The 19,233-nt window shown below is 42.6% G+C and overlaps 1 protein-coding gene and 1 long non-coding RNA gene across 2 annotated transcripts in view; one reads left to right on the forward strand and one right to left on the reverse strand.

The window, feature by feature from the left end:
* The window catches only part of LOC137503016 (uncharacterized), a 129,636-nt gene that overhangs the window by 49,079 nt on the left and 61,324 nt on the right, over positions 1–19,233 (forward strand). The gene's annotated exons all lie outside the window — the stretch shown is intronic.
* Positions 1–19,233, reverse strand: part of LOC136885659 (GATA-binding factor A-like) — a 35,475-nt gene that overhangs the window by 7,943 nt on the left and 8,299 nt on the right. Inside the window, exon 3 of the mRNA XM_067158353.2 lies at positions 16,546–16,718. Within this exon, the coding sequence (XP_067014454.2) occupies positions 16,546–16,718 (173 nt within the window). The remainder of the gene's footprint in view (positions 1–16,545; positions 16,719–19,233) is intronic.

Genomic DNA, 19,233 nt, shown 5'->3' on the forward strand with positions numbered 1-19,233 from the left:
TTTATGGTTACAAACCACGGTCTGTAGGTCATTCCATGTTAAGAAAACAGTATTGCTCTTATGACAACAGAGTTGCGATATCGCTCGGCTCAATAGCATCACGGGAAAACCGTGGCATATATCAATCAATCACTACTGATCTGCATTTAGGGCAGTCGCCCAGATGGCAGATTCCCTATTTGTTGTTTTCCTAGCCTTTTTTTAATGATTTCAAAGAAATTGGAAATTTATTGAGCATCTCCCTTGGTAAGTTATTCCAGTCCCTAACTCCCCTTCCTGTAAACGAATATTTGCCCCAATTTGTCCTCTTGAATTCCAACTTTATATTAATATTGTAATCTTTCCTACTTTTAAAGGGGCCGATGACCGTCGATATTAGGCCCCTTAAAACAACAAGCATCATCATCATCATCATCCCTACTTTTAAAGACACCACTCAAACTTATTCGTCTACTGATGTCCTCCCACGCCATCTCTCCACTGACAGTTCGGAACATACCACTTAGTCGAGCAGCTCATCTCCTTTCTCCCAAGTCTTCCAGCCCAAATTTTGCAACATTTTTGTAACGCTACTCTTTTGTCGGAAGTCGCCCAGAACAAACCGAGCTGCTTTTCTTTAGATTTTTTTCCAGTTCCTGAATCAAGTAATGCTGGCAAGGGTCCCATACACTGGAACCATACTCTAGTTGGGGTCTCATCAGAGACTTATATGCACTCTCCTTTACATCCTTACCACAACCCCTAAATACCCTCATAACCATGTGCAGAGATCTGTACTCTTTATTTACAATCATATTTATGTAATCACCTCAATGAAGATCTTTCCTTATATTAATACCTAGGTATTTACAATGATCCCCAAAGGGAACTTTCACCCCATCAACGCAGTAATTAAATCTGAGAGGACTTTTCCTATTTGTGAAACTCACAACCTGACTTTTATCCCCGTTTATCATCATACCATTGCCTCCTGTCCATCTCACAACATTATCGAGGTCATTTTGCAGTTGCTCACAATCTTGTAACTTATTTATTACTCTGTACAGAATAACATCATCTGCGAAAACCTTATCTCTGATTCCACTTCTTTACGCATATCATTGATATAATATATAAGAAAACATAAAGGTCCAATAATACTGCCTTGAGGAATTCCCCTCTTAATTATTACAGGGTCAGATAGAGCTTCACCTACTCTAATTCTCTGAGTTCTATTTTCTAGAAACAGAGCCACCCATTCAGTCACTCTTTTGTCAAGTCCAATTGCACTCATTTTTGCCAGTAGTCTCCCATGATCTATCCTATCAAATGCTTTAGACAGGTCAATCGCGATACAGTCCAATTGACCTCCACAATCCAGTATATCTGCTATATGTTGCTGGAATCCTACAAGTTGGGCTTCAGTGGAATAACCTTTGCTAAAACCGAGCTGCAAACATGTCTTATGTAATCAGTAAGAATGTTTTCCCATAGATTACAAACAACGCATGTCAAACTTACTGGCCTGTAATTTTCAGCTTTATGTCTATCACCCTTTCCTTTATATACAGGGGCAACTATAGCAACTCTCCATTCATTTGGTAAAGTTCCTTCATGCAAACAATAATCAAATAAGTATTTCAGATATGGTACTATATCCCAACCCATTTTCTTTAGTGAAACTCAGTACTTAAGTTCAAAGTAAATGAATTAAGAAACTAAGCCGCAATTTGTTTAAAAAATCTAAGGAACACGGGTTGTATAGGGGCGGGAGCGGCTTATTTATGTTTTTACAGCAACATGGGTAACTACTGTACATACAAAACCTCAGTATTGAAGTTCAAGGCTCAGGGTGGGAGATGAAGTTAATTGCATTTAATAAATTTGCCCAGACAACGTCGGATACTACTGTGCTTTCATATCGCCCCACGAAAAGAATGGCAACAATTAAATGCGCTTGTGAAAACGTGGTAAAAATGTGGCAAAAACAAAAGTCGCTTATGAAACAAAAGCTAAATAACAAAACCAAGCACAGAAAAACATCAAAGCGAATTTCCGTATAAGTACAAGTCATGTCGTGATGTATCGCTGTACACCACAGCATCAAAATCTTCAGTAACAACTGCTGTACAGTACAAGAATATCAGAAAACACACACACACACACACACACACACACACACACACACACGCACGCACGCACTCTCTCTCTTCCCCCTGTGGGTGGGGGCGGTAGAATAACACCCACGGTATCCCCTGCCTGTCGTAAGAGGCGACTAAAAGGGGCCTCAGGGGCTCTGAACTTTGGAGCGTGGATTGGCGACCACGGGGCCCTTAGCTTAGTCCTGGCATTGCTTCCACTTACTTGTGCCAGGCTCCTCACTTTCATCTATCCTATCCGACCTCCCTTGGTCAACTCTTGTTCTTTTCCGACCCCGACGCTATTAGGTTTGCGAGGGCTAGGGAGTCTTTCGTTTTCACGCCCTTCGTGGCCCTTGTCTTTCTTTGACCGATATCTTCATTTTTCGAAGTGTCGGATCCCTTCTCTTTTTCCCTCTGATTAGTGTTATATAGAGGATGGTTGCCTAGTTGTACTTCCTCTTAAAACAATAATCACCACCATCACCATCTCTCTCTCTCTCTCGGCGATTCACAGCGTAACGGATTGCATGTACCAGAGCAACTCAGAAGGAAGGCAACAAACCGATGGCTGTTCCCGCCATTGTGCTTCCTCCCTGTGAATGTATTTATTAAATAGAGAATGTTAACTAGTTATTTCAATAACTCACGGGCAAAAACATGTTCCATCCATTTTCTTTCTTTTATACTGCAATAATATATTCCTTAATCACGAGTAATCACGGGTGTCTAAGAGGGGGTTGGTTCACTCTTTGTAGGTCCATAAGAGCAATGCTGTTTTCTGAAAATGGAATGAGGTGTAGAAAGCGAAGAGTAATTGCCGAGGGGATTCGTTGTGTTGACCACACGACACCTCATAATGTGCAGGCCTTCGGGGCTGTTGCACCATGCGGTTTAGTTTGGTTACAAACACTGTTCAATATGGCCTCCCAACTCAGCAACACGCTGCATCCGTAACACGGCATGGTTGACAGTTGTCCGCAGCTTATCAGAGCGACATGTTAGGTCAGGTAAAGAACGGATATGCTCTTGATAGGCACGATCCTTCAAATATCTCCACGACCAGAAGTCACGTGGATATTGAAGGCTATGCACATGGAAAACGTCCAGAGATGACGCGGTCGTTACTGAAAGTTTCTCGCAGCAAATCTTTCACCTGGCGAGTGACATATGTTTTTTCCTCGTCTCTTGCATGAAAATAACGGTTCGTCACAGTTGCGTTCCTGCAAGGCTGGAATGAGGTTCATATAAGGTGCAGATGTCACTGTACACCTAACAGGCCCACGAGAGGTCATCCCCTTAAAGAAAAACGGACCAAGAATGAAGGAGCTTGTAAAACCACACCAAACAGTCACGTAAGCAAAATGTGAGAAAGATCACAATATGAAGATAAAGCTGGAATTCAAGATGACAAATTGAGGCAAGAATTCGTTTATAGGAAGGGGAGTTAGGGATTGGAATAACTAACCAAGGGAGATGTTCAATAAATTTCCAATTTCTTTGCAATCATCTAAGGAAAGGCTAGGAAAACAACAGATAGGGAATCTGCCACCCTGCATGCAGATCAGTAGTGATTGATTGATTGATTGATTGATTGATTGATTGATTGATTGATTGCATTGCATTGCATTGCATTGCATGGGTTGTTGCTGCAACAGTCAAGGAACTCACAAAACCCATTTCCGCCGGAAGAACATTCTGACGTCAGAGTTACGGACAATTGCACGTTCCTCCTGCTTGCAGCGCCTTATTTTCGCTTGGTGGTAAGACTTAGAACTAATCATTTTGTGCTGTGATTCGCGAGCGCATTACTTAGCATTTGCCATAACTACGAAATGTCAGACTACTACGATCATTACACTCCGTGATGTGTTGCGCTGAATACCGTCAGTTTAATCGTGGACACCCCGCATTTTATTTGCATAGGTATTCTTGTTTCAAGATAATTCTAATTTTCATATGAACTAAATTTGTTCTTTGACATCTTTTCTAATGATTTTTAAGATTTAATTTAACTTACGACTGAATATATTTTCTGTTTGAGACATTTCTTCAAATTTGTCAATAATGACCAGTGAAAAGAATGTTGCCAAAGTCGGACCCCTTTAGGAATTGCATGTAAAATCACAGAAAAATTGAGTATGTAATAAGAAAGAGAGAAAGAAAGAAATAAATAAATTAGAAATTAGAAATAAAATGCACGGCAGTACGGTATCGAAAACCATTCAACCATGAGAAGTTATTTAGATTTGATATGAAAAACAATAGCAACATTTCCAGTATTTTGAAGAAAAGATCATCTCTCATGATCACTCATGAACACGTACTCTATTACGAATTCGAATATCGACTTATTGAGTGTTTTTTAACTTAATATGAAGGAACATTTTTAACCTCATCATCATACTGTTTTTTTTATCTATATGTGCTAATTTTCGTAACTTACTAAGGTAGGGAGTAGTATAATGGGAGAGTTCGGGCGCCTCCTCCTCCTCCCGCCGCCTCCTCCGCCGCCCGCGGGAAATTTGAATTTTGGCGGGAAATTTGAATTTTGGCGCGAGATTTGAATTTGTAAACAAAGCCACGTGCTTTTTGACAGCTGTCATCGACAACAACGCATCGCTAATCTCACTGCTGCCATCTTGACGGGCCTAAACCTCACTAGTTCCAACTTAACCTAACTAGCGTGAAGTAAACAAAGCCACGTGTTTTTTGACAGCCACGTGCTTTTTGACAGACAACAACGCATCGCTAACCTCAGTACTGCCATCTTGACGGGCCTAAACCTCAGTAGTGCCAACTTAACCTAACTAGTGCGAGATAAAAAAATCCACGTGCTTTTTGACAGCCACGTGCTTTTTGACAGATTTGTAAACAAAGCCACGTGCTTTTTGACAGCTGTCATCGACAACAACGCATCGCTAACCTCAGTACTGCCATCTTGACGGGCCTAAACCTCAGTAGTACCAACTTAACCTAACTAGCGTGTGGTAAACAAAGCCACGTGCTTTTGACAGCCACGTGCTTTTTTGACAGCTGTCATCCGCCATCTTTAAACTACAGAGCACCGTGCTGCCCTCTTTCATCACCTATCATCGGCAGTGCTGCCATCTTGACAGACCTAAACCTTAGTGCTACCAACTTAACCTCACTAGCTCGAGATAAACAAATCCACGTGCTTTTTGACAGCTGTCATCCGCCATCTTTGAGCACAGTGCTGCCCTCTTTAGCTACTTACCTTTGAAATGTGGTGGCGGATAATTTGAAAAATGTTTTTCGACAAGCAGCCATCTTTAATCTAGAGAGAACAGTGCTACCCTCTGTGTGGTGGCGGCAAATTGAAAAATTCCACGTGCTCTTGTTTGGAAACAAACTCACGTGCTTTTTCGACAGCTACCATCTGCCATCTTTAATCTATAGAGCACAGTGCTGCCCTCTTTAGCTACTTACCTTTGAAATGTGGTGGCGACAAATTCCACGTGCTCTTGTTTAGTAAACAAACTCACGTGCTTTTTTGTCAGCTGTCATCCGCCATCTTTAATCTATAGAGCACAGTGCTGCCCTCTTTATCGTAGTAGATGTAAATTCGTCACAGCTGTCATCCGCAGTGCTGCCATCTTAACGGGCTTAAACCTTAGTGCTACCAACTTAACCTTACTAGCGCGAGATAAACAAATCCACGTGCTTTTTGACAGCTGTCATCCACCATCTTTAATCTATAGAGCACAGTGGTGCCCTCTTTAGCTACTTACCTTTGAAATGTGGTGGCGGATAATTTGAAAAATGCTTTTTGATAGCAGTCATCTTTGAGCACCGTGCTACCCTCTTTTGTGGTGGCAGGCAATTCCACGTGACAGCAGCCATCTTTAATCATGAGAGCACCGTGCTGCCCTCTATGTGGTGGCGGCAAATTCTACATGCTCTTGTTTGGAAACAAACTCACGTGCTTTTTTCTGACAGCTGTCATCCGCCATCTTGCATCACAAACCTCAGTGCTGCGCTCTTTAGCTAGATACCTTTGAAATGTGGTGGCGGCAATTTGAAAAAATCTATGTGCTCTTGTTTAGTAAACAAAGCCACGTGCTTTTTATGACAGCTATCATCCACCATCTTTAATCAATAGAGCACGGTGCTGCTATCATGCAGGCAATTTCATCACCTGTCATCCGCCATCTTTTAATGAACAGAGCACCGTGCTGCTCTCTGTAGTAGCGGGCAATTTGAAAAGTTCTGTTAGCTGTCATCCGCCATCTTTGAGCACCGTGCTGCCATCTATGTGGTGGCGGCAAATTCTACGTGCTACGCGCAGCTGTCATCCACCATCTTACATCGCAAACCTCAGTGCTACACTCTATGTGGTGGCGGATAATTTAAAAAGAAAAATTCTACATCAGTCCTCTCTCGACGCTAATTGCACAAGATGGTGACTATACATGACTCCTTAAAGGTGCTTATGCAAGATGATCGCTATACATAGACGCCCTTGGGATGCTTGCGCAAGATGGCGGTTATACAAGGCTCCTTATGAGGGATGCTTGCGCGAGATGGTGGTTGCTCTTATGAGGCGGCTTAAGGATCCATGACTAGAGACGCCCTAAGGATGCTTGCGCAAGATGGCGGATGCAAGATGGCGGCTATACATAGCTCCTTATGAGACAGCCAGTACTCGATACAACATGTGATCAGAACATTGATTGATGTGTTCAGAACACTGTACTCGATACAACATGTGATTAAAACATTGTGTGGTGTGTTCAGAACACTACATAAGTAGAATCGAACGCTGTATTAGGGGATACCTTTGTTTAGATTGAAACATAACAAGACTAGAATTGAACACTGCACATTGATTGATTGATGTGTTCAGAACACAAAATAAGTAGAATCGAACACTGTACTCGATGTTGTTAACTTCAACATGTGATTAAAACATTGTCTGGTGTGTTCAGAACACTACATAAGTAGAATCGAACGCTGTACAACATGTTAGGGGATACCTTTGTTTAGATTGAAACATAACAAGACTAGAATTGAACACTGCACTCGATGTCGTTACATGCGATCAGAACAATGATTGATGTGTTCAGATCACGAAACAAGTAGAACCGAACACTGTACAACATGTTAGGGGATACCTTTGTTCTAAGAAGATCAGCTTGAAACATAACAAGACTAGAATTGAACACTGCACTCGATACAACATGTAATCAGAACATTGATTGATGCGTTCAGATCACGAAACAAGTAGAACCGAACACTGTACAACATGTTAAGGGATACCTTTGTTTAGATTGAAACTAACAAGACTAACACTTCAAATGATTTGCTTAGTACGAAAATAAAAAAATATATACCGCGTAGCTAATTCGTTCATCACACTGCTAAGACGCTTAGTAATTGTGAATACACTCATACGAAAATCAAGAAAGCACACTGCGTAGCCAACTCGCTCGGCTCACTCGCTTAGTATTTGCAACACACACGGATAAGAATGTTCCGAGATACTTACATGTTTTTTAAGGGAGGGTGAAAGATCATAAATTATATGTACACATGTTGTCTCCTCCAAGTTGTAAGATGAAATAGACGCAGTACTGCGAGTTTCCGCTCTAGCTGGCGAACGGAAGTAGCATGATATCTCAGCAAAAAATAAAAATACGCGTGAGCTTGCAAGTCAGACACAATGATGGATACCGCGATTCAAATCCTGGTAACTTATGCCGTCGGGAAGGGTATCCGGCGAGCATCTAGCTGTAAATCCTCGATTCTCGACTGATTCTTAATCCCAGTTCTTTGACGTCAGGAAGGGCAACTAGTTGAAAACAATTATCGAACACGCATCGCGAAGGCAAGAGTGTGCAGCGATATGCTTGTTTAGACTTGCAGATTACGAAAAGAAACATAACAAGACTTGAGTCTTAAAACAAATTCTTGCGATTTAAAATCTTAGTCAGGAAGGGCATCCAGCAGTAAAACAATAGTTCGTGATTTAAAATCTAGCAGTAAAACCCCCGATTCTCGACAGATTCTTAATCCGAGTTCTTTGACGTCAGGAAGGGCAACTAGTTGAAAACAATTATCGAACACGCATCGCGAAGGCAAGAGTGTGCAGCGATATGCTTGTTTAGACTTGCAGATTACGAAAAGAAACATAACAAGACTTGAGTCTTAAAACAAATTCTTGCGATTTAAAATCTTAGTCAGGAAGGGCATCCGGCAGTAAAACAATAGTTCGTGATTTAAAATCTAGCAGTAAAACCCCCGATTCTCGACAGATTCTTAATCCGAGTTCTTTGACGTCAGGAAGGGCAACTAGTTGAAAACAATTATCGAACACGCATCGCGAAGGCAAGAGTGTGCAGCGATATGCTTGTTTAGACTTGCAGATTACGAAAAGAAACATAACAAGACTTGAGTCTTAAAACAAATTCTTGCGATTTAAAATCTTAGTCAGGAAGGGCATCCGGCAGTAAAACAATAGTTCGTGATTTAAAATCTAGCAGTAAAACCCCCGATTCTCGACAGATTCTTAATCCGAGTTCTTTGACGTCAGGAAGGGCAACCGGTTGAAAACAATTATCGAACACGCATCGCGAAGGCAAAACAAATTCTTGCGATTTAAAATCCTAGTCAGGAAGGGCAGCCGGTCGTAAAACTATGGTGTGAGGCGGGGTGTGCAAAAAAGCCAGCATTAAGTAAGGGCTGTTGATAGGAGGCGTTAAACCATGTGCATGCTCCTTCACCAGGAGAAGCCTACATGCCGGTACCGTGCAGGTTCTTTCGATAGGAGTAGGCACTGTGTGTGTTTTAACCTCTCCGTACAATCATGATATTTTACGTTAGGAACTTACATAGGCTAAATGCTACACATTCCGTGTAAGAGGTTAGATACTGCCAGTTTTGCGTCAGGAAGGGCAACTCAACAAATTCTTGCGATTTAAAATCCTAGTCAGGAAGGGCAGCCGGTCGTAAAACTATAGTGTGAGGCGGGGTGTGCAAAAAAGCCAGCATTAAGTAAGGGCTGTTGATAGGAGGCGTTAAACCATGTGCATGCTCCTTCACCAGGAGAAGCCTACATGCCGGTACCGTGCAGGTTCTTTCGATAGGAGTAGGCACTGTGTGTGTTTTAACCTCTCCGTACAATCATGATATTTTACGTTAGGAACTTACATAGGCTAAATGCTACACATTCCGTGTAAGAGGTTAGATACTGCCAGTTTTGCGTCAGAAAGGGCAACTCAACAAATTCTTGCGATTTATAATCCTAGTCAGGAAGGGCAGCCGGTCGTAAAACTATGGTGTGAGGCGGGGTGTGCAAAAAAGCCAGCATTAAGTAAGGGCTGTTGATAGGAGGCGTTAAACCATGTGCATGCTCCTTCACCAGGAGAAGCCTACATGCCGGTACCGTGCAGGTTCTTTCGATAGGAGTAGGCACTGTGTGTGTTTTAACCTCTCCGTACAATCATGATATTTTACGTTAGGAACTTACATAGGCTAAATGCTACACATTCCGTGGCAGAGCCGGGAATCGAACTCGGACCTCCGAGGGTAGCAGCTAACTACTACACTACAGAGGAGGACTATTTCAGAATATTTTACAACCTTAATTAGTACTGTGTTTTAAGAGCTTGAATGGTACTCAGCTAAGAAGACGTTCGCGAGTTACAAGCCGCTTATCAGTGTCCTCGTTCAAGGCCGAGCCGGAAGATACGTGTACAATTTCAGCTAACACACGCATTCCGCTGCTCGCTCTGCGCTGATACGACTTCATGGACAGTAGAACAAACCTATAGCCTACAGTATGCATGCCTCTCACCCGGTAGTCTCGGGTTCGATTCTCGTGGGAATAAAAATGTGTTTAAATCGCAAGAATTTGTTGAGTTGTCCTTTGCACACTCTTGCCTTCGCGATGCGTGTTCGATAATTGTTTTCAACCGGTTGCCCTTCCTGACGTCAAAGAACTCGGATTAAGAATCTGTCGAGAATCGGGGGTTTTACTGCTAGATTTTAAATCACGAACTATTGTTTTACTGCCGGATGCCCTTCCTGACTAAGATTTTAAATCGCAAGAATTTGTTTTAAGACTCAAGTCTTGTTATGTTTCTTTTCGTAATCTGCAAGTCTAAACAAGCATATCGCTGCACACTCTTGCCTTCGCGATGCGTGTTCGATAATTGTTTTCAACTAGTTGCCCTTCCTGACGTCAAAGAACTCGGATTAAGAATCTGTCGAGAATCGGGGGTTTTACTGCTAGATTTTAAATCACGAACTATTGTTTTACTGCGGGATGCCCTTCCTGACTAAGATTTTAAATCGCAAGAATTTGTTTTAAGACTCAAGTCTTGTACCGGATGCCCTTCCTGACTAAGATTTTAAATCGCAAGAATTTGTTTTAAGACTCAAGTCTTGTTATGTTTCTTTTCGTAATCTGCAAGTCTAAACAAGCATATCGCTGCACACTCTTGCCTTCGCGATGCGTGTTCGATAATTGTTTTCAACCGGTTGCCCTTCCTGACGTCAAAGAACTCGGATTAAGGATCTGTCGAGAATCGGGGGTTTTACTGCTAGATTTTAAATCACGAACTATTGTTTTACTGCTGGATGCCCTTCCTGACTAAGATTTTAAATCGCAAGAATTTGTCTTAAGACTCAAGTCTTGTTATGTTTCTTTTCGTAATCTGCAAGTCTAAACAAGCATATCGCTGCACACTCTTGCCTTCGCGATGCGTGTTCGATAATTGTTTTCAACCGGTTGCCCTTCCTGACGTCAAAGAACTCGGATTAAGAATCTGTCGAGAATCGGGGGTTTTACTGCTAGATTTTAAATCACGAACTATTGTTTTACTGCTGGATGCCCTTCCTGACTAAGATTTTAAATCGCAAGAATTTGTTTTAAGACTCAAGTCTTGTTATGTTTCTTTTCGTAATCTGCAAGTCTAAACAAGCATATCGCTGCACACTCTTGCCTTCGCGATGCGTGTTCGATAATTGTTTTCAACTAGTTGCCCTTCCTGACGTCAAAGAACTCGGATTAAGAATCTGTCGAGAATCGGGGGTTTTACTGCTAGATTTTAAATCACGAACTATTGTTTTACTGCTGGATGCCCTTCCTGACTAAGATTTTAAATCGCAAGAATTTGTTTTAAGACTCAAGTCTTGTTATGTTTCTTTTCGTAATCTGCAAGTCTAAACAAGCATATCGCTGCACACTCTTACCTTCGCGATGCGTGTTCGATAATTGTTTTCAACCGGTTGCCCTTCCTGACGTCAAAGAACTCGGATTAAGAATCTGTCGAGAATCGGGGGTTTTACTGCTAGATTTTAAATCACGAACTATTGTTTTACTGCTGGATGCCCTTCCTGACTAAGATTTTAAATCGCAAGAATTTGTTTTAAGACTCAAGTCTTGTTATGTTTCTTTTCGTAATCTGCAAGTCTAAACAAGCATATCGCTGCACACTCTTGCCTTCGCGATGCGTGTTCGATAATTGTTTTCAACTAGTTGCCCTTCCTGACGTCAAAGAACTCGGATTAAGAATCTGTCGAGAATCGGGGGTTTTACTGCTAGATTTTAAATCACGAACTATTGTTTTACTGCTGGATGCCCTTCCTGACTAAGATTTTAAATCGCAAGAATTTGTTTTAAGACTCAAGTCTTGTTATGTTTCTTTTCGTAATCTGCAAGTCTAAACAAGCATATCGCTGCACACTCTTGCCTTCGCGATGCGTGTTCGATAATTGTTTTCAACCGGTTGCCCTTCCTGACGTCAAAGAACTGGGATTAAGAATCTGTCGAGAATCGAGGATTTACAGCTAGATGCTCGCCGGATACCCTTGCCGACGGCATAAGTTACCAGGATTTGAATCGCGGTATCCATCATTGTGTCTGACTTGCAAGCTCACGCGTATTTTTATTTTTTGCTGAGATATCATGCTACTTCCGTTCGCCAGCTAGAGCGGAAACTCGCAGTACTGCGTCTATTTCATCTTACAACTTGGAGGAGACAACATGTGTACATATAATTTATGATCTTTCACCCTCCCTTAAAAAACATGTAAGTATCTCGGAACATTCTTATCCGTGTGTGTTGCAAATACTAAGCGAGTGAGCCGAGCGAGTTGGCTACGCAGTGTGCTTTCTTGATTTTCGTATGAGTGTATTCACAATTACTAAGCGTCTTAGCAGTGTGATGAACGAGTTAGCTACGCGGTATATATTTTTTTATTTTCGTACTAAGCAAATCATTTGAAGTGTTAGTCTTGTTAGTTTCAATCTAAACAAAGGTATCCCTTAACATGTTGTACAGTGTTCGGTTCTACTTGTTTCGTGATCTGAACGCATCAATCAATGTTCTGATTACATGTTGTATCGAGTGCAGTGTTCAATTCTAGTCTTGTTATGTTTCAAGCTGATCTTCTTAGAACAAAGGTATCCCCTAACATGTTGTACAGTGTTCGGTTCTACTTGTTTCGTGATCTGAACACATCAATCATTGTTCTGATCGCATGTAACGACATCGAGTGCAGTGTTCAATTCTAGTCTTGTTATGTTTCAATCTAAACAAAGGTATCCCCTAACATGTTGTACAGCGTTCGATTCTACTTATGTAGTGTTCTGAACACACCAGACAATGTTTTAATCACATGTTGAAGTTAACGACATCGAGTACAGTGTTCGATTCTACTTATTTTGTGTTCTGAACACATCAATCAATCAATGTGCAGTGTTCAATTCTAGTCTTGTTATGTTTCAATCTAAACAAAGGTATCCCCTAATACAGCGTTCGATTCTACTTATGTAGTGTTCTGAACACACCACACAATGTTTTAATCACATGTTGTATCGAGTACAGTGTTCTGAACACATCAATCAATGTTCTGATCACATGTTGTATCGAGTACTGGCTGTCTCATAAGGAGCTATGTATAGCCGCCATCTTGCATCCGCCATCTTGCGCAAGCATCCTTAGGGCGTCTCTAGTCATGGATCCTTAAGCCGCCTCATAAGAGCAACCACCATCTCGCGCAAGCATCCCTCATAAGGAGCCTTGTATAACCGCCATCTTGCGCAAGCATCCCAAGGGCGTCTATGTATAGCGATCATCTTGCATAAGCACCTTTAAGGAGTCATGTATAGTCACCATCTTGTGCAATTAGCGTCGAGAGAGGACTGATGTAGAATTTTTCTTTTTAAATTATCCGCCACCACATAGAGTGTAGCATTGAGGTTTGCGATGTAAGATGGTGGATGACAGCTGCGCGTAGCACGTAGAATTTGCCGCCACCACATAGATGGCAGCACGGTGCTCAAAGATGGCGGATGACAGCTAACAGAACTTTTCAAATTGCCCGCTACTACAGAGAGCAGCACGGTGCTCTGTTCATTAAAAGATGGCGGATGACAGGTGATGAAATTGCCTGCATGATAGCAGCACCGTGCTCTATTGATTAAAGATGGTGGATGATAGCTGTCATAAAAAGCACGTGGCTTTGTTTACTAAACAAGAGCACATAGATTTTTTCAAATTGCCGCCACCACATTTCAAAGGTATCTAGCTAAAGAGCGCAGCACTGAGGTTTGTGATGCAAGATGGCGGATGACAGCTGTCAGAAAAAAGCACGTGAGTTTGTTTCCAAACAAGAGCATGTAGAATTTGCCGCCACCACATAGAGGGCAGCACGGTGCTCTCATGATTAAAGATGGCTGCTGTCACGTGGAATTGCCTGCCACCACAAAAGAGGGTAGCACGGTGCTCAAAGATGACTGCTATCAAAAAGCATTTTTCAAATTATCCGCCACCACATTTCAAAGGTAAGTAGCTAAAGAGGGCACCACTGTGCTCTATAGATTAAAGATGGTGGATGACAGCTGTCAAAAAGCACGTGGATTTGTTTATCTCGCGCTAGTAAGGTTAAGTTGGTAGCACTAAGGTTTAGGTCTGTCAAGATGGCAGCACTGCCGATGATAGGTGATGAAAGAGGGCAGCACTGTGCTCTATAGATTAAAGATGGTGGATGACAGCTGTCAAAAAGCACGTGGATTTGTTTATCTCGCGCTAGTAAGGTTAAGTTGGTAGCACTAAGGTTTAAGCCCGTTAAGATGGCAGCACTGCGGATGACAGCTGTGACGAATTTACATCTACTACGATAAAGAGGGCAGCACTGTGCTCTATAGATTAAAGATGGCGGATGACAGCTGACAAAAAAGCACGTGAGTTTGTTTACTAAACAAGAGCACGTGGAATTTGTCGCCACCACATTTCAAAGGTAAGTAGCTAAAGAGGGCAGCACTGTGCTCTATAGATTAAAGATGGCAGATGGTAGCTGTCGAAAAAGCACGTGAGTTTGTTTCCAAACAAGAGCACGTGGAATTTTTCAATTTGCCGCCACCACATAGAGGGTAGCACTGTTCTCTCTAGATTAAAGATGGCTGCTTGTCGAAAAGCATTTTTCAAATTATCCGCCACCACATTTCAAAGGTAAGTAGCTAAAGAGGGCACCACTGTGCTCTATAGATTAAAGATGGTGGATGACAGCTGTCAAAAAGCACGTGGATTTGTTTATCTCGCGCTAGTAAGGTTAAGTTGGTAGCACTAAGTTTTAGGTCTGTCAAGATGGCAGCACTGCCGATGATAGGTGATGAAAGAGGGCAGCACGGTGCTCTGTAGTTTAAAGATGGCGGATGACAGCTGTCAAAAAAGCACGTGGCTGTCAAAAGCACGTGGCTTTGTTTACCACACGCTAGTTAGGTTAAGTTGGTACTACTGAGGTTTAGGCCCGTCAAGATGGCAGTACTGAGGTTAGCGATGCGTTGTTGTCGATGACAGCTGTCAAAAAGCACGTGGCTTTGTTTACAAATCTGTCAAAAAGCACGTGGCTGTCAAAAAGCACGTGGATTTTTTTATCTCGCACTAGTTAGGTTAAGTTGGCACTACTGAGGTTTAGGCCCGTCAAGATGGCAGTACTGAGGTTAGCGATGCGTTGTTGTCTGTCAAAAAGCACGTGGCTGTCAAAAAACACGTGGCTTTGTTTACTTCACGCTAGTTAGGTTAAGTTGGCACTAGTGAGGTTTAGGCCCGTCAAGATGGCAGCAGTGAGGTTAGCGATGCGTTGTTGTCGATGACAGCTGTCAAAAAGCACGTGGCTTTGTTTACAAATTCAAATCTCGCGCCAAAATTCAAATTTCCCGCCAAAATTCAAATTTCCCACGGGCGGCGGAGGCGGGGGCGGAGGAGGCGGCGGGAGGAGGAGGAGGCGCCCGAACTCTCCCATTATACTACTGTAGGGGACCCAAAGTCCGTTCCCGCACCTAATTTCGTCCCCCTAGGGATTTCCAGTTTGTACATTTGGTACCTAATGTTTAGCCTCATCCCGTTGTCTTGTTGTGTGCACCACGTTTATTTTCCGTGTACAAGGAGGATTCATTTTTCAAGCTGAGATGAGTTAGTACAGCATTCAGATTAAGAGCCTGGTATTCCTAGAGTGAACGCCGATATGTGTATGAAATACTGGACTGCATTTCGGGCGTGTCCTGTAGTTCCTGGCGTATAATCGCTACAGTGAGGTGGTTGGCGTCAGTTACTGTAGCGGCCATTATGATAAATCAGGGAATATTCGTAATTTCGTCTCCCTTAATTTTATTTGTTATTTATGAAGTTTATTACTATTTTCAGGTGGGAAAACGGAAGCAATGGGATAAGCAGGCTATGAAAAGGTCTATTAAGACAGTGAGAGACGAGATAATGCGTTACAAACGTGCGAGTAAAGCGTTTAACATGCCACGAGCAACGCTGGAAAACTATTGTAAAAAGAATACCAAGAAAGCATTTTTCATAAATGGCCTTCAATAAATTCATTATAGGGAAAGTGTTTGGTAAGGTTAGAAAGGAAAAATATATTAAAATTAATTGTACTTTTCATAAATTTGCTGGGGTACGAAATTACGAATATGTTTTTGTAGTGTTTATGTTTATGTCAAATATTGACTACCTTAAGTTGTAACAGTTTCATTGTAACCTGCCCTAATTGGAGAATATATTCAGTAATATATACCAATTGCTAGCCTTGTCCATAATATTCCTGAATTTCAACAAGTCCAAATCTGTTAAGGAGACGAGTTATGGGCCCCCTACCGTATATGATTTTAGCTGAAGATATTCCGAACCTGACGAAAGAAACATGTACTATTCTCTTAGTCAATCAACTAGACTTTAAGCTGGAGTATGTTTGTTATCACATAAACTAGGTTAAAAAAGTATTGGAATGTGGGATTCTTCCTTTAATCCCAGCCTTAGTTGACTTAATGCCAGTGTGGGACAAAAATTATATTTACAAGTTGTAGTTAATATTTAACAGATAGAATAACTAGAATAGAAGGGAAGAGAATTAAAATGGATGTCATCCGCAGGAGCATTCAAGTTTTACTCACCAGACGTTTCGACGGTTTGATCAGCGGCCTGTTCATGCCATTCATCTTGTGGTATAGGCCGCAAGCGTTACACAGGTAGTGACCTGTGCCATCCCTTCTCCACAGTGGGGTAGAGATGGCGCCACAGTTGACACACTCACGACCTTCCCCGAACTGGAACTCTATGGCACTCTCTGGAACACCAACAGACAAGTATATAGTGTAAAGGAACTAGCTATCGCGGGACAGTACTGGCAGTTATACGCAATGTTCGCGATAAATTCACTTTTCATTAACTTCACATGCTAATAAATCATAGTCTGTATGACACGTGTCTGCTCATCTAGTACTTCTGTTAACTGCAGTACTTTGCACGTGACGTCTTTCCAAGAGCGATGACTACAAGATACTTCTTGATATCAAATCCACTCTAAGTATTAAACGTCTTTCAGAAATACGAGGGCAAGTCAATAAGTTTATGCAATTTTTCTCTAATTGTCTTTAGGTTGGCTCTTTGGCGTTCTGTGCTCACCAGCCGCTAGATTGCACCGTTGTCTACGTCTGTGGTAGGTTTCAGCATTATTAGATCAGTAGAGCTTGCGCTGGTGCGACGTACAGATGGCCGCGCCCCTCTCTGTTTGCACCAAGAACGAACAGCGTTCCGTAATCCGTTTTTTGTGGTCTGAGGGTGAACCAGGAGCGGAAATTCATAGAAGACTTTCAGCACAATTCGGGAACAACGTTTTGCCGCAGCGAAGTGTTTACCAGTGGATTGAACAGTTCAAAAGGGGTCGCACGAACGTGAAGTATGAAGAAAGATCCAGGCGTACATCTGCAGCCGTAACTGATGCCAATATTGAACAAGTGCGTGATATGCAGACTAGTGACTGTTGATGACGTGGCAAACCATATGCACATTAGCCATGGTTCTGCTGTTCTTCCTTGGTGCGAACAGAGAGTGGCGCGGCCATCTTTACGTCGCAACAGCGCAAGCTGTACTGATCTGATAACGCTGAAACCTACCACAGACGTAGACAACAGTGCAATCTAGCAGCTGTTGAGCACACGACGCCATGGAGCCAACCTAAAGACAATTAGAGCAAAATTGCAGATACTTATTGATTTCCTCTCGTATATCCTATCCACAAGCAATCTCTTCTGAATGGTACTAGGATTTTCTTTCTTTGGCTTCCAAATTACCTGACACTTCCTATTCACTGCAAGGCATTCTGCTGCACACGGCGCCTCTGGACAAATGACTGAATATTAATGCCTTAGCTTGGCATTGATGGACAGTGATCTATTGTTGGAGTTATCTCTACTTAGCTGATATGCCAATTCTATCTTGTTGATCCTAGATGTGAATGCTTTTATCTCAGAGTTGTTATGTACTATCCCCTCAGGTTAATACGGGGACTGTAAATACAGTAGTGGTAACGAAGTCCAGACACTCGCAGGAGATCGCGCATGCGCGCAAATAGAATATGGAAGCAGTCAGGTAGGACGCTGTTGTCGATGTGTAGTGTGCATTTGATGGGCATCCAGTTGGGTGAGTTATTGTTGTTGTGTGAAGTTGAAGTGAAGAGTGTCGATTTCATCGCTCTATTGCATGTTTTCAAAAGGTGATCATCGTTCGTGGATTGAAATCGAGGTTGCACGTGGTAAAAATGCATCAGAATGTTATCGAGGATTACGTGAAGCAGGTGGCGAGAATCCGTGACCGTATAGCACGGTTGGACGATGGGTCAAGGCGTTTGTGCGGGTCGAAATGAGACTGCGGATTTGCACCGCACAGTTCGGCCGTCCATTCTTCAAGGTGAGATGGACATCGTGAGTGGTCTCCTTTACGTAGACCATCAATGGACTGTCCGGGAATTATACGCAGAGGTTGGTCTCAGTCATCAAACGGTGAGGCACGTACTGACGAAGTGTCTTAGCAAGAGGAGAATTTCGCCTCATTGTGTTCCACATCAACTCACCGACGTACAGAAATGCCAGATACCGCAACGAAGGAGACGCATTTTACAGCGTATTTGTCGCCATTGACGAGACGTGAACACGAGCGTACGAGACTGAGTGAAGAATGGCGTCACCCTGATCGCCACGTCCACAGAAATTGCGACAGGAACCCAGTCGAGTGAAGTTTATGCTGATTGTGGCATGCGACTACGAGGGTGTTATTCTTACGCATGCTGCGCCTGACGGACAAACGGTCAACAGTGACTGCTATTGCCAATTTCTGAAGCGACATCTGCGTCCACGTTTATGGCGAGACGATCGCCCTATCGTGTTACTTGTCAGGCTCTTATTGTAACGGTAGCATTGGGAGATCTTGGAACACCCTCCGTACTCACCAGACTTCGACCTGTTTCCGAAGTTGAAGGAACCTCTCCGAGGCCGCCGATTTGCTGACGTAGCATCTGGACTCCTGGCAGCAGGGCGCTCCGTCGCCGCCATCAACAGAAAATGCGTTGCCAACGGTCCCTAACGGCTTCCCGACTTTTGACAAAATATAACGGACTTTGAGGATGACTTCATTGAAGGAATGTAATGCAGTTGTACTTGTTGGTTCATTAAATACTGCGTTCCATCAATATGGGCATTACTTTATTTACAGACATCGTATTGGCTATCACCGCTTTAAACATCATCCAAGCACTACCAACAACAAAACAAGAGAAGCCACAGCGAGAAGATGAAGAGATTTGG

The sequence above is a fragment of the Anabrus simplex genome, chromosome 14 (assembly GCF_040414725.1).
Source record: "Anabrus simplex isolate iqAnaSimp1 chromosome 14, ASM4041472v1, whole genome shotgun sequence".
In the NCBI taxonomy this organism is placed as follows: domain Eukaryota; kingdom Metazoa; phylum Arthropoda; class Insecta; order Orthoptera; family Tettigoniidae; genus Anabrus; species Anabrus simplex.